Consider the following 16675-nt stretch of genomic DNA (forward strand, 5'->3'; position numbering starts at 1 on the left):
CCAGTCTCAAGTTTAACTGCAGTACATACACATTAATCAACGTAGTAAAAGCTACTATTGTTGCAAAAATAGAATACGGCCTATTCCTATACGGACACGCACCCAAAACAACACTAAACAAATTAAAACCGCCTCTAAACTCTGCCATTCGCCTAGCGCTCGGAGCCTTTCGTTCCACCCCAACAAATAACCTCCTACAAGAAGCCAATATCCCTCCAATAGAATTAAAACGAGATCTGCAAACAGCCAAACTAAGTAAAAACCTTATTTATTCCAAAGACACACCAATACACAAATTCGTAAAACAAAGTAAACTTAAAAGGAAATATCCACCAATTATAGACCGTATAATAAACCTCTGTGAACAATTTCATCTACCCTTCGAACCACAAACACCAAGCAAACTCAAGCCACCCTGGGACCTACCCAACCTTATAGACACATCCATAAGATTACATAAAAAAAGTAACACACCCAAAGAAACATACCAGAAAATATACGAAGACACAAAATCAAACCTCAATTCACACAACTTTATATTCACTGACGGATCAAAAATAACCGACATTGTAACATACGCCATTACAACGGAAACAAACATCCTAAAATGTGGAATCCTGCCACCATATTCCTCTGTTCTAACAGCCGAAATCATCGCCATTCTTGAAGCTATCAAAATTATAAAAGACAAAAAAGGCAAATATGTAATCTGTTCAGATTCCCTCGCAGCAATAGACTCTATTAGAAATACAAACAATAATAATATTTATCCAAATAAAATAAGATCACTAATAACCCAGCTGGCCCCAAAAATCAAATTAATTTGGATTCCTGGCCATGCAGGCATTGCCGGAAACGAACTAGCAGATCAAGCAGCAAAGTCGACTAACAAAAGCCCACTAATCTTTACATCCAATATAAATCCTACAGATATAAAAAGACAACTTAAATCTGAATTCAAGGAAAGACAAAACCAAAACCTTATACACTGTAGCCAATGGTACCAATCTATCAATTCCAATAGCCACCACATCAGCGACCATTTTAGAACAACCCACCAAAACTGTAATAGACTCGACCAAACTAAAATTACCCGTCTACGTCTAGGACACACCAACCTGACCCACCAACACTATCTGAACCAAATTCCAACACCACCTTGCCCCTTCTGTCAAGGCAACCTCTCCTTACACCACATACTTAACACATGTCCACCTCTCTTGCAAACAAAACAAACTATCTTCCAGAACTCCAACCCGCTACATCTTCTCAATGATCTAAACCCAGAAAACATTAAAAAAATACTACATTTCCTAAAAACAACACAATTATACCACAAAATATGAATATAAATATTTAATAAGGCTAGTTCCCTAATTTAAGAAAAATAATGTTCAGAATACATACATAAATAACAGTTAAATACTAAGTTAAGACACAACATGTACATATCCCTCAACATTCAACCATCCCTTAGGCTTAAGCACTATCAACTCATATAGCCGAAGGCCACAGTAGCCAGCGCTATACCATTAAGTTAGTCTAGTTTTGTAAACTTTTCTATCTTTTATAATAATAATAATAATAATAATAAAATAATATCTAATGGCTTCCATAAACCTGAACGATAGGAAATGGTATTTGGTAAAAATACTGTTACGGATTCGTCTTATTTGATTGTATTTAATATTAATTTGAAGTTGGTTTTAATTTGAATTGTATTTTGTAGATGAATTGTTAGTATCTAAATCTATTGTATCGATATTGTTGGCCGATCCCTATAAAAATATCTACAAAAAAAGTACCAAGCTTCTATCTTCAAAAATACCAGTCAAGGTTGCCATTTCCAAAATTCAGTGGAAACTATTCGGAGTTTAAAAATTTTATGAGTCTCTTTGAGACATTAGTAGACAAGGATGTGAACATTCTTGTTTTCTAGAAATTTAACCATTTAATTTCTTGCCTTTCTGGTGAAGCCTTAGAAACTATTAAAGCATTCCAAGTCACCGAGAGTAATTATGACAAAGCTATTGCTAGTCTTAAAGGGGTTTATAATAACGAATGTCTCATCTTTGCGAACCAAATAAGCAAATTATTCAGCCTTCCGAAAGTTTCCAAGCCGTCTGCGTCGTCGTTGAGATGTCTCATCGACACAGTGTCATCGATTTACGGGTCACTATTATCCATAGGAGATCACACTAAAATTGCAAACTCAATGATCATTCATTTAGTTTTGAGTAGAGTAGATCCAGTGGCCAGAGAAAAATGGGAAGAGTCACTGGATTATGAGGAATTGCCGCTGTGGTCCGATTTCAAAAAAATATTATATTATATTAAAGCACCTGTCCGCTGAAGAGACTGGCAAGCCAAAACAGAAAAAAACTGGGTTCGGAAAGCAGCACAATAGAAGTTCGTTGGCTTGATTCGCTTCCAACAAACAAGCTTGCAGTTATTGCAATGCACAAGACCATAGTCTTTTCCAGTGTAGGCCGTTCGCTTGCCTTGCTGTAATGCAATGGTTTAAATTTGTCAAGTCAGACTCATTATGTTTAAATTTTCTGCGAAAAGGTCACATGGTTGCGAAGTGTAAATCGACTAGGTGTCAAATTTGTGCAAGATCGCACCACAAACTTCTGCACCGATTTACTGTGACCGAAAATAACTTGGCGTTACCACCACCAAATGAACATCCTCCCCCAGCGCTACATCTTGATGGCCCTTCTACGTCACATGCTTTGCATGCGTCATCCCTAGAAAGGGTTTTGTTAGCGCCGTCGATCGTAAGCGTTAGAACTAAAAATGGCGAGCACATATTGGCCGGAGCATTACTTGACTCTGGGTCACAAATGAACTTCATTACTGAAGATCTTGCTCAACGCTTACAGATCCGTAGGGAGGAATCGTGTATCAACTTGCTTAGAATTGGTCAAGCTAATTCCCAGGTTAAGAAAAAGATACACACTGTTGTAAAGTCAATAATTAATGGTAGTGAGTTTTCGTTCGACTTTTGGATTTGAGAACTTTCTCGGGTTATCACTCTGACCATTCAGTGAACGTAAAAGATTGGGACCTACCAAAGAACTTGCCGTTAACAGACCCATATTTTTATAAACCTTAGCGGTTAGACATGTTAATTGGAGCTGAGTCATTTTTCGAACTGTTGTCTGCTGGCCAAATAGAAAAAGGTCCAAACCATCCCATCCTTCAAAAAACTCTCCTTGAATGGATAGTATCGGGAAAATATTAGGCTAATACCTCAACTCCTCAACAGCCAGACGAGTCGATAGATGGCAATTTGAAAAAATTCTGGTCGTTGGAAAAAGAAAAACGCTATTTTTTGTCGCTCGAGAGAAGATTATCTCAAGATCCGAATTTAAAGAATATGTATTTGGAATTTATGGAAGAATACGAATTCTTAGGCCGTATGTCCCCTACGAGCAACGATGTTCTTGCTACTCCACACTACGTCACACTCCATCAATATGTCTTACGGCCTCAAAGCACATCGACCAAATTACGAGTCGTGTTATGCGTCTTGTAAGACATCAACGCAAGTGCCTAAATGATCTGTTGATGGTCGGTCTTACAATCCAAGAAGAGTTGTATTCAACTATTCTTCGGTTCCGGCTAAACAGATTCGCTCTGATAGCCAACATAAAAACGATTTATCGCCAAGTAATGGTAAATGAAGCCGAAAGGCGATACCAGTTGAAAGTGTGGAGGAAAGACCCATCAGAGTCCTTGAAACTATGCTAGCTCAACACCGCTAATTTTTTTAAAATAAATTTTAAATAATTAAAATTTTTTAATTTTTAAACTCGCCTGAAGTTACTGCACCCGAGAGCACGGATAAGCCAATAACACTTTCGGACTCAGTGCTGACTGAAGCAATAGGAATCGCTTGGGTTCCTAAAGATGACATATTTAAATTTGAAATTGATGCTTTAGTCATGGGTCAAAGGGCGACCAAGCGGAACATTCTTTCGGTGACATCAAAGCTGTTTGACCTCATTGGCATATTAAGCTCTAACTTATCAAAGGAAAGATCCTATTAGCGCCGCTCTAGACAAAGACGCTCCCGCGTCTGGAGTTATGTGCCGCTCACCTTCTCGCAGATTTCGCCGCAAGATAAAGCCTCTAATAAAAGTTCCGATCAAACGAAGTGTGTTTTGGTGGGATTCAACAGTAACTCTTCATTGGATTTGTTCCCATCCATCGTCGTTATCAACGTTCGTATCGAATAGAGTAGCTAAAATATAAGAGTGGTCTGATGATAGCACGTTGCGGCATGTACCAACTAAACAGAACCCGGCAGATAGAGTGTCCAGAGGTAGAGACGTAAAGGAGACTGTAGAATCGATCTGGTTTACAGTTCCATTGTTTTTAAAGGAACCGGAAGATACGTGGCCGACGAGGCCCCGGTTTAATCTGTCAACAGAACTTCTACAGATGGTAGCAAAAACGAATGCGGTGGGATTAACCGCAATCAAATCTACCTCACATTTATTGGAAGTGATAGAAGGATATTCCTCTCACCTAAAACTGCTGCGAGTGTTCGTTTATATGTTCCGCTTTATAAGGAAATCGAAGAAATTAGTAGTGAATTCTGATATTGTTCCCTCACCTGTCGAATATACTGAAGCCTTTAAGAAAATAGTCGAAATAGTCCAAGAGCACGAGTATCAAGATGAAATAGAAAAGATCCGAAGAAATTTAAGGGTTAGCCCTAGTCTACAAAAGCTTAATCCTTAATCATCAGAGCCTGGGCTCTGGGCTCGGGGCTCGTTATTGCAGGTTGGGGGCGACTAGCTTACTAGGGACTATGCCAAAATTCCGGTATTGTTGAAAAAACGCTCTCAATTTGTTCAGAGCTACGTCCGATACTTGCACGAGTCTAATTTTTATGTGGGTCCACGAGCACTTGTGAGTCTTTTGCGTCAGCGCATATGGATCGTAAATGCGTAGGAAGTCTGCAGACAGTACGGTCATGCATACGCTGCTTTAAATGGAAGTCTCGTCTGATGAACAAAATCATGGGAGATTTACCCTTACATAGAATTCACGACATACGAAAATTACGAATATACGACATACGAATAGATACGACATTGAAAATTCGCTGTAGGCCACCATATAAGTCATATATTGCCTTATTTGTTTGTTTTGCGTCCAAGGCAGTTCATTTATAAGTAGTTTCCTTACCTTAACTGATTCCTTTTTGTTAGCATTTCAGAGGTTTGTTAGGCGCCGAGGATGTCCGCTGATCGTGCACTGTGACAACGCGACCAACTTCGTTGGAGCGAGTCGCCACTTCTCAGAGCTTCTTCGGAGAATAGAGGACTAATATAATAACCCTAATAATAATAATATATAATAATAATAATATATATAACCCCTTAACATCAAAGTGGCGGACTCGAAAAATCAAGCCTGTCAAGGAGACTGATCGGGGACATCACGGTTTTGTCAAGGTGCTCCTGATCCAGGCTCACTGCCGCGTGAGAACAGTGATTTCCTGGTGTTGGAATGGCGCGATGCATAGTCAGTGCGAAAACCGCGAGAATACTTTACCGCTATTTTCCTAGACGTATCTACAACTTTCGACCAAATGTCGCTTAATGAATTCATGCCAAAAATTAAAATGCATTTGCCAACATACGCACTACATAAGCTACTGGAGTAGTACCTCTACAATAGGTAGAATACCTACTGCGTATGCACGCAGGTGTGAGTTGACTAGTGGCGATCGCAACCGTGTTTGTGTCCCAAAAAGTAGGAGGGATGCCACGCGCCAAGATTGCATATTCTGGCCGGCGTACTCCTGGGAGATATTGGTGACTAACTTAGGGAGCAAAGGTGGAGGTGGAGCGAAATCAGTAAGCTGAAAGCAAAGGAGCAGCGCTACAGAGCCAGCGAGTGTAACAAAAACAACAGGAGCAGTCGTCGACGCGCGACGTCATTTGAGACAAATTGAGAGCCAAGCAGCAGCACGCGTCAAAAGCGTGTGTTTCAACCTTTCCGTCGAGTTTCCGGAGATCCTCGCGACCATCAGCCGGAGGACAAGCGCCAACGGCGGCGCCGAACAAAAGAAGCGGAGTAGCTTTGAAGATCCAGCAGCGGAGTCCGTCATAGTTAAGTCGTAATTGAATCTTTTCTTTAGTAAATAGTCGATGCTTGTTTCGAGCGAAAAAGCATCAAAAACAGTTTGTTACACTTGGCACCCAACGTGGGGACATGGGAAGACAAAATTTTATTTACCGTCGTTTCGATAGAAGAAAAGACTCGTTCGAATTCCTGGACCGAGTTATACAGTCCACAAAAACGTAAGGGTTGAACATAATCACAATCCCGAGGTCAGTGATGCCAGAGCTACTGCAGGGAAGGCCACAATAGTAATAATAAGGTAATTTTTATTATAATAAAGGTTTATAGTGACCACTCAGTCAAAGTGAAAACCATTCAAGAGGAGTTTAAAATAATTTGATTTTGCCAAAGGGATATTTTGAAAATTGGATGATAAGGTTCATCAACGGAAGCAGCCACAAGGGAAGCCTTTCGAGGAATATATGGTTGACCTTCAGTCAATGAAGACCACAAAACAAGTAATTAAAAGGCTCGAAGAGAACTGCATGCCACGTTAAAGAGCTTCATAAGGCCATATGGTTGCGCATCTTTTGAGGGTGTGATGAGTCTGGCAGAAGAATCAACACGACAGATGGGCACCGAGATTGCAAAGAGAAAAATTTTACCAATCGCCAAGATCACGCAAGAATAACAAGGATACAAGGAGGAAGGATCAAATTTCCTCGGAGACTTCGGCACTGCACATGTGCACGTGTAACAAGTGCAAGCCACCAAATGGAAATATCAAAGATAGGAAGGTATCTGGTAGATAGGCAAAACATCTCGCTTCATAGAAGGGAGGGTCTTAGATAGGAAGTTGGGGGAGTACGCAGGCCAGAAAGGTTGCTCAAACATAGCACGGATTATTATGAAGAAATTACTATTATCCTAAAGATAAAAAATACAAGGGGGGGATAAGGTGGAAGGAGGAGCCGTCAAATAGCGGGTATAGCTCAACCATCATCATGTAAAAAAAGAAAATGGGTCAACGGACTTTAGAAGGATGAACGCAAATTTAATAAAGGATGCCTTCCCGATGTCACGAGTTAATTTTATTTTGGAGCAGCAAGATTTTTAGCAGCCACTCGGGATGCGCTCAGCCTCGGCAACATTCAGCCCGGATGTAGGCTCGGATCCACACACGTTCTCGTACCAAGATTACAACATCATGATCGGACGCACAAGGGAGGAGAACTTTGAAATTCATCCAGCTCATTTCTTCAGGAGCTGCTCAGGCCAGTCCCTGAGGGAAGATCCAAGGAAGATCACAGCGATCACGGAGCTGCAGAATAAAGGAAGTGCCCCAGTTCATTGAGATTGCGGCATGTTATAGGCGTTTTGTCCCAGATTTTGCAAAAATTGCGAAATCACTGAACAAGCTGCTACTAGAAGAGACGAAATGGGAATAGACAGATACCAGGAGGCGTTCAAAAATTCTGACGCAGGATACCGAGGAGAGGTGTAAAAGAATTACTTGGCTACTGAGAAGGAGAGTATGCTCAATTGGGCAGATGACACCCTACCTGGAAGGATATTATTTTGATGACTAAATAACTGAACAATAATTAAAAGCCCGCTCGGGAGAATAACGAGATGGGTTTTTTAACTGAAACATTATGACTATGTAGTCAACACCAGAAGGGTAAAAACCATTATGTGACGCACCAATGGCAAGACACCTAAACCGAGAAAAAACAATTGCTAAAGTGGCAGCAAGATACTTCTGGCCAAAAATGCAAAAGGACGTCCGGAGATAAGCAAGGAAGTGCAAAACTTGGTACAAGCCGAACCAGATGCAGGCATCGGGGTGAATGCTCGCCATGCTTCGTAACACAGTGAAGAAAGCCAATTATGTTGCTAGCCCAGTTCGATAAAAACTCATTGGGACCAAGGCAGCAGAAGGATTCGCGGCGAAGCTGAAAGAAAAGAGGCCGCATTGTTCTACGATTTGTTAATGGGGGTTAGTTTATTAGTAAGAGTCTGCTACGATACGAAGGTCAATGAAGATTTTAACCCTCTTAGGAGCCTTAATCCTGAGTAAAATTTTAAGAACTTTTTTTTTACAGATTATTTGCGGTCTTCATGTACTCCATATTGGGGGCTCCGGCCGTAAACCGTAGTCCAGTATCGGAAGCACCAAAAACGCGGACGCTTATAACTTTCTCACTCTCTCTCTTACTCTCAAGTGAAGGGTCGCTTCTTTTGTTTTTGTACGCACTGCGTTTAGAATAAATATTGGTAAACCGGTGTTTACTTGCTTGAGAATCGAATTTTTTGAGAAACTTCAGTTTTAACTTAAACCGTATCGCTTTGCGTGTGTTGCTGTATATTATGAGGCGATTAATAATTTGTTTAAATTCAGTTCCAAGCCTAGCTCAACTCTGCTTCTCATTTGTTTAAGGATTTTGTTTTTTTTTTTTCTTTCGTATGCAATAGAGGTCTTATCTTCATTTCTACATTTTTCCTCTCTAAAGCCCCGCTTTGGCTTCCTTTTGGGAACAGTGCACTATAGGAAATATGACCACTTTTTCTGGCCAAAAATAATATCTCAAGAACGAAACAAGATATTTAAGTTCTGATTTTTGATTTGAGTTCACATGGTCAATAGATTTAAGATTTTAAAAAAATGTGGGCGTGGCACCACCTACTTTTTAAGAAACACATTCTAACACAAAAACTATGCAAGATATTTAGATTTTGATTTTTGATTTGAGTTTATATGATCAAAAGAACTGAGAAATGAAAAAATTGTGAGCGTGGCACCCCCCCCCCCCCCCTAGTCTCACAGCTAACAGATTCACATTCAAGGTGTTGAGGTTGCCTCCTTAAATTATGAATTTCTTCGAAAGCGCATAAAAGGGCATATTCATATTTCACTCATTTGAAGAAAACAATCTACAACATGGACTAAATTACAATGTCCGACTCTACAAATTTTTTTTGCTAGACTACTTACATTTTCACTTTATTAAAAATACAACACAAGTTTTTTGGACACTTCACATACACAAACACATAATACAAACCACATTAAAAACTATTCATTTCAAAACTTTTGATTTTGTCCATAAAATTTTCAGTATTGGCGTTTTTAAAATCGCACCAATAAATCGTAAATTCTAAGCTCATGTTAATTTTAACATCAACAGCTGTTTTTAACAGCTGATTTCTTCGCAGTGGCGCCATCTATGCAACATTAAAAATTAATCTGTTTTGAATGATATGCAGTTAAAATTATTTTAATCTTTTAACTTTCAAAAAATGGTTTTAGGCCAGAAAAAGTGGTCAAATTTCCTATAGTGCAGTGGTTCAAGGTATAGTATTTTTGAACTTTTTATACATTATTTTTTTTATTGTCATTTATTTATTAAAATAAAATATATATTATTATTATTTATATTATTTTTTATAAATGGTCTGTTCGAGGAAGTCTTGTAACAAGACAATCTCCTCATCCCAGCCTACTATCCATTGCTGGCCGTGTGAAAACGTCGTACACGCCAAGTGTGCCGCGTTCACTCCCTCAGTTTTGGATGCCGTTTCCCGTGGGTCTGGTTTACATTATTGTTGTGATAATTGTCGAGCTATCTAAGACGAAATGAGGTCGTTCATGAGACAGACTAAGAAAAGATTTAAAGAGTTGATCACTGGTTTTCGTAAAATAAATGACCAGCTCTGTGCGCTTAACACTCAGTTTAGCGGCCTTCGGCTGCTAACTGAGTCTCCTAAGCGTAAGAAGTCCACTGTTTGTGATCCACCTCAGCCGGCTCAGTCGTCAATAACGCACCCGATCATATATCTGGCCACCTCTAGGAAAATGAGCAATTGTCTGATATGTCCTCCGTGGTATCTTTTCAAGTGATACCACATTACCTAGTGAATGAAACCCCCGTTAGAGTCACCCAAAAGAGTATTCTACACTCCGGACCACCGGCACCGAATGATTCTGCAGTTCTCGTACCTGCGACACCAAAACCCTTACAGGTGATTTCTCCATCGAAACATATATTTGTTTCTCGGCTTGTCCCTGATACTTCAGACTTCAGAGATTGATATCTCGGCTTATATCAAACCCAAAACTAAACCCGATATAAAGGTGGAAAATTTAATTATAATTAGCTAAATTTAAATATAATTATGGAATGCGTACGTCTTCTTTCAAGATTCGTGTTGCATTATTTGCATTAAAATCATTTTGTCCGCAAAATCTTTATACATTACTTGTTCATATATACCGCCTTCGTCCGAACCATTCACATATTAGCATCATTTGTCCACTATTCAATCCGTTTTTAATCTTATGACTGATCGTGACCAGCTTGTAGCTGTGGGCGACTTTAATATCCCAGAATTAAAAAGGTCCAACGTCAATAACTCACCTTCTTTATCTCTTATAACGCACTATGACTTCTCCGCGGGCATGTTTGACATCTCAAATTAGGTCAAATTAACCATGTAGAAACTCGTTAGGTCGGCTTTTAGACTTATTTTTTTTATCTGATCCTGATTGTACCACTATCTCCACAGCTTTTCCCCTTTCAACCCCAGAGGATCCCCACGCTGGAGGTCTCAATCGAAACCATTCCTGGTATCGATCAGATGTCGCCATGCGTGGCAAATAAGATTCGCTTTTTCCGTTAAGCTGATTTTTAAAAACTTAATAGCCTTGTCGATACATATGATTGGATCAATATTCTGGCATGCACCAATCTTAATGTCACCTTAGAAAAATTGTACTGTACTTTAAATACATTTTTTGACTCATGTGAGCCATTGAAATATTCGTCCGCTTCAACAAATCTTCCTTGGTTTTCAAGGTGCCTCACGAACTTAAAAAATACTAAAAACGGACTTTTACTTAAATATAAAAAATATGCAGTAGTATAGATTTTTAAAGAATCTATTATCTCAGTAAAATTTTACGGTGCATGAAAGCTAAATGTTACAGGAATTAAACTCGCCGCTCTCGGATTCAATTTACTCAGGATCCGAAGCAGTTTTATAACTTTGTAAACACTAAGCGTAAACATGTATCTTTTCCACCTCTTCTTACGTTTGAAAGTTCATCTGCGATTCCTGATCAGGCCATTGTTGATGTATTCCCAAAATTTTTTAAAAACAACTAACTCTCCACCTAAGATGATACATCAGCCTTACTCGTACAACATTTAATCAGAAAATTTTATTTTCTGTCCGTCTTTCTGCGAGAATAGCTTTTCTAAGGGTCAGACGTGTTTACTCGCCAGGCCCGGATGGAGTGTTACATTATCAAGCTAAAATACTGCGCCAGGACTTTTTGCAAACCTCTACATAGACTTTTCAACTTATCTTTGGAAACCTCGACTTATCCCCATAAGTGGAAGGAATTTTGCATAATTACCTGAATGAATCCTAATTTGCGAAACATTTGCTCTTCGATCATTTGTCCATGTCAGCATGGCTTCCTTAAGCGTCGGTCCACCACCACTAATTGACTGGAATTGACATCCTTTATCATAGAAGATTTTCGAAAGGGATTTCAAACTGATTTTATTTACACCGACTTTAGTAAAGCACTCGATTCAGTCAATTACTCACTCTTGTTAAGTAAACTGAATCTTCTGAGACTTCCTACAGACCTCCTTACGAGGATCTTCAGCTACTTAGATGGAAGAACACAAAGAATCGCATTTAAAAATTAATAACATGCTTGGTCCGTGCTACAACTGGGGTCCCTCAAGGAAGTAATCTTGGCCCTTTTCTGTTGTTAAGGCCCTTTTCTGTGTTAAGAAAGGACACTCTTTTTATAAAAGACTTTCCCTCTGCTTTAACGATCTCTCTAGTACTTATGTATGCAGATGATGTTAAGCTTTGTCTTCAATACAAATACGTTTCTGCCCAATGCAATCTTCAGTCCGATCTTAAAAATGGTGCTTAGCGAATGATTTAATGGTTAATGAATTAAATCGCAAACGTATGTCTTTTTATCGTTCATGCCGTCTTTTCAGGCTACGTATTTCATCTATGGGATCCCTTAAGAAAATAATGACCTTGGGGTTCCATTAGACACAAAACTCGAATTTGCTTACCATATTTCCACAATGGTGTCCTTGTTTTTATTAAAAGGTGGTTGTCGGGTCAAGCAGCAGCACGGCGGTTAATGTTTATGTTTAAATAATGTTTATGTAATGTTTAGTGTAATTATTAGTGTAATGTTTATTTATTAGGCTTAAGTTTGTACAAAGGCTTTGTTGATCGCAAGCCGACTATTTCTCGGCCGCTCGACTCAACAAGCTTTCCATAGAGAGTTTTAGCTCGCAGTGTCTAGGTCGGGCCGCCGTCTAGAATCCCCAATATGGAGTACATCAGTACCGCATAAAATCTAGACTGGGCTAAACTGGGATGCAAATCTTCACCTTCCATCTAATAATAGTAGACTCTTACTTATAAACGTATCTAGCTTAAAAAATCGTAGGACGATTCTTGGTATCGTGTTTCTGCATAACCTAATTAATGATGATGTAGATAGCCAGCTAGAAACTTTAGTCCTCTAGTCCTTACCCATTGTAGTTCGACATATGCACAGCACGACCATTTTAGGGTCTTACGTTCAAAATTAAAATATAGAATTTTAAATTTCCCTACTAACTCTTCCTGGGTTAATAAGTTACAAATAATGTAATTATATACTATTACTAGCTGACTCGGAAAAATTTACTCAGTTTTAGACTTATGTATTGGATTTGTTCTTCGGTTTTTTCGGATCTTCTATTTCGCAAATCACCCCCTTTGCCTTTTTTGGCATTGCTTACTGTACAAAATACTCATAAACATGATACAATTATATAAGGTAGTCCATTCGTTGACTTAAGTCCCTTATTTTAATTTTAACATAGTAAGCGTCACAGTCATTTTTTTTGCTTGGCCACTAAAAGGTTCAAGTTTTGAAAAAAAAATCACCTTTCAGTTTGACAGTTTAAAATTAAGGGACCAAACCCGAACGATATGTCAGTGGAATGGACTACCTTATATAATTGTATCATGCTCATAAATAGAATTAATGTATTTACTTAATGATGAAAGATTCTTGCCCCAGTTTAAATTGAGTTAAAATGCTATGGTAGCGTGAATTGTCAGTGTGATGAGGTAGTAACTCACTTTATATGCGATTTTTGGTATATCAAACAGAATTTAAGAGGATTAAAAATAGATGTAGGCGGATTCTCAGACCCACTTAATACGCTCACAAAATTTGATAATTCCTTATAGAAATTTTATAAAATCCTTATAGCTGTTACGGAGAAAATGATTCCCCCTCTATGTTACCTACATTCACACGACTCATGTGGATTTGGATGAAATTTGTTTTTCAGATATAAAGTACCTAAAGAAATAGTTGGGTATCAAAAGGCCTGTTCAGGGGTCGCCGGTGAACTTTCAAACGTAAGCAGAAGTGAAAAGATACATTTTTACGCTAAGTGTTTACAAAGTTATAAAACTGCTTCGGATCCTGAGTAAAATTGAATATGACAGCGGTGAATTTAATTCCTGTAACATTTAGCTTTCATGCACGGTAAAATTTTACCGAGATAGTAGATTCTTTAAAAATCAATACTACTGCATGTTTTTTATATTTAAATAAAAGTCTGTTTTTAGTATTTTTTAAGTTCGTGAGGCTCCTTGTAAGCCAAGGGGAATTTGTTGAAGGGGACGGATATTTCCATGCACACATGAGTCAAAAATGTATTTAAAGCTGAGGTCGGCACGGCCCTGTCTTGGGGGCATAGGAAATTTCTCTGCCCGAGCTCTGCCACACACACACAGTATAAATGTGTGAAACGTCATGCTCACAGCCTACTTTCTGCTATTCGTTACTAACACTAATGCGGTAAAATCATATCAATGTATTGGGGTGCCGACCACTGATTTAAAGTATTATAACATTTTTCTAAGGTGACATTTAAAGCGGTGCATGCCCGAATATAGGACCAATCAAATTTATCGATAAGGCTATAAAGTTTGTGAAAGTTAGCTTAACGTTAGCCTAAGTTAGCATAAAAATTCAAATTAAAAATTAGCATAAAAAACCTCAAGCGTGATATCGATCTCTGGGGTTGAAAGGGGCAAAGCTCTGAAAAGAGTGGTACCATCAGGATCAGATACAAAAAATAAGTCTAATATCCGACCTATATATGAACAGGTAAAGTATAAACTTTAAGGTGTTAAGGTTCTACCTTTTAAGGAGGTAGAAGGTTGGGCAGTGGTTCTTACATGTACCTTATTTTTTATAAATAACTGTCTTATATAAGGCCGTAACCGTTATTGGTGTCCGCTATCGTGGCATGTTGGAAGACTTTTTCCTTCCCCGAATGGAAGAGGAAGACATAGACGACATATGGTTCCAGCTGGACGGCGCTACGTGCCACACAGCCAGGCACGTGGTACGTTCGAAAATCGCATAAACAGCCGAAAAGGCGATTTCAACTGGCCGTCTCGCAGCTGCGATTTGACTCTGTTGGACTATTTTTTGTGACGTTTAACGACATAAAGCACGAGATTGAGGTGGCCATCAGGGCCATTCGATGGTATGGCCCTAAACCATCGAAAATATGTTTAAAAATTGGGTCGACCTAATGGGCTACTGTAAAGCCAGCCGAGGCAGCCATATAAACGAAAAGGTGTTTCATACATAAACCCCAATGTTGAGGCTATCCAATAAAAAACGAAAATCTTTCGTGGGCCACCTTTTATCAGGACATTTTCTGACATCTCTATCCTGGAAATGAGTATAGATTAGCTTAACTCTTAAGGGATCTTTTGCAACGGCTTGGGCCCGCTTTGGGTATGAACACATTCCGTGATGTGGGCCACGTCTGCGTAGGTTCTTCTAAAGTCATCGATCGTTTGAGATCCAGTCTGATGGCAATTTTGGTTACCATCTCGTCGGGGTTACCAGATATGTATTGCTTACTACTGTGTATTGCCCAGCGTTTTCTGGTCAAAATTTAGTTTAAAGTTTGTGGGAGGGTTTGCTGTAAATAAAAGGAGTATTTTTATAGCATCATATTAGTTATATTTTATCGGTATTTTTATACCCTTGCAGAGGGTATTATAATTTTGGTCAAAAGTGTGCAACGCAGTGAAGGAGACATCTCCGACCCTATAAAGTATAAATATTCTTGATCAGGATCACCTCCTGAGTTGATATGAGCATGTCCGTCTGTCTGTTCGTCTATCTGTTTCTACGCAAACTAGTCTCTCAGTTTTAAAGCTATCGTCTTGAAACTTTGCACACACCCTTCTTTGCACGCAGTATATAAGTCAGAACGACCGCAATCGGCCGACTATATCCTATAGCTGCCACTTAACTGATTGATCGGAAATGGTGTAACTTCGGTGTTTTAGAGTTTAGAACAAATTTTACATGAGAGCTATTTTTGGCAAAAGAATACGACATGCAAAATTTTGTAAGAATCGGCCGACTTTATCTTTTAGCTGCCATATAACTGAACGATCGGAAATGACCCAACTTTCGTGTTTTTGAAGAAAGAAAGCTGGAACTTGGTACAGATTATATTTTTGGTCAGTTAATTTCATAACGATCGGCCGACTATATCTTATAGCTGCCATTTAACTGAACCATCGGAACTGGTTTTTGGTAGAAATAGCAACTTTGACATGTTTGAAGATAGAAGTTTGGGACTGTTTTTATATTTTTTATTGTCATAAATTGGATTATATATTCATATTCCCATAAGGATCGGCCAACTATATCCGATGTTTGCGATATATATCCGGTTTTACCTGCAAGGGTATATCAACTTCGGCTCCGCGCGAAGTTAGCTTTCCTTTCTTGTTTTTAATAGTATACAAATATTTTTTAGGCTCGGAACCGACTGGCTTTTGCATGGAACTGCTGGTGACTATGGATCTCTATGGAATAAGGATTCAATGTGGCTTAAACTTAATTTTAAATGTTCATCATAAGAGAAGACAATAAAATTAATTTTAAAAAAAGTATAAAGAAAAATAACATAAAAGTTTAAAAAATTCCGCACATTAAAAAATACTTATTAAAATAAAATAAAATTATTCATTATAATAAAACTATAATAAAATTATATTTTAATATTCCAATGTTGTAAATATTGTTGAGTGTTAATTCCAATATTGTTATACACTTGCAGTGGGTATTAAAATTTTGGTCAAAAGTGTGCAACACAGGAGACATTTTCGACCCTATAAAGTATATATATTCTTGATCAGTATCACCTCCTGAGTTGATATGAGCATGTCCGCCTGTCTGTTTCTACGCAAACTAGTCTCTTAGTTTTAAAGCTATCGACTTGAAACCTTCCACACCCTTTTTTCCTTGCACACAGTATATATGTAAGTCGGAACGGCCGTGATCGGCTCACAATATCCTACAGCTTCAATAAAACTGAACGATCGGAAATGACCCAACTGTCGTGTTTTTAAAAATAGAAAGGTAGAACCTCTTCAGATATTTTGGTAAGTTGATCCAACCTACCAAATTTCATAACGATCGGCCGACTATATCCTATAGCGGCCA

At 38.6% G+C, this 16675-nt stretch overlaps 1 protein-coding gene across 5 annotated transcripts in view; it reads left to right on the forward strand.

Moving 5' to 3' along the window:
- The window catches only part of LOC138926293 (uncharacterized), a 184057-nt gene extending 167891 nt beyond the window's left edge, over positions 1–16166 (forward strand). For 3 of the 5 annotated variants that reach the window (XM_070279961.1, XM_070279959.1, XM_070279960.1), the window contains one exon: positions 15987–16166. In XM_070279961.1, coding sequence (XP_070136062.1) covers positions 15987–16089 — 103 coding nt within the window. In that variant the 3' untranslated portion in view covers positions 16090–16166. The remainder of the gene's footprint in view (positions 1–15986) is intronic. The other 2 variants (XM_070279963.1, XM_070279962.1) reach the window with 1 other exon arrangement.
- Positions 16167–16675: the final 509 nt, after the last annotated feature.

The sequence above is a fragment of the Drosophila bipectinata genome, chromosome 3L (assembly GCF_030179905.1).
Source record: "Drosophila bipectinata strain 14024-0381.07 chromosome 3L, DbipHiC1v2, whole genome shotgun sequence".
NCBI classification, from domain to species: Eukaryota; Metazoa; Arthropoda; class Insecta; order Diptera; family Drosophilidae; genus Drosophila; species Drosophila bipectinata.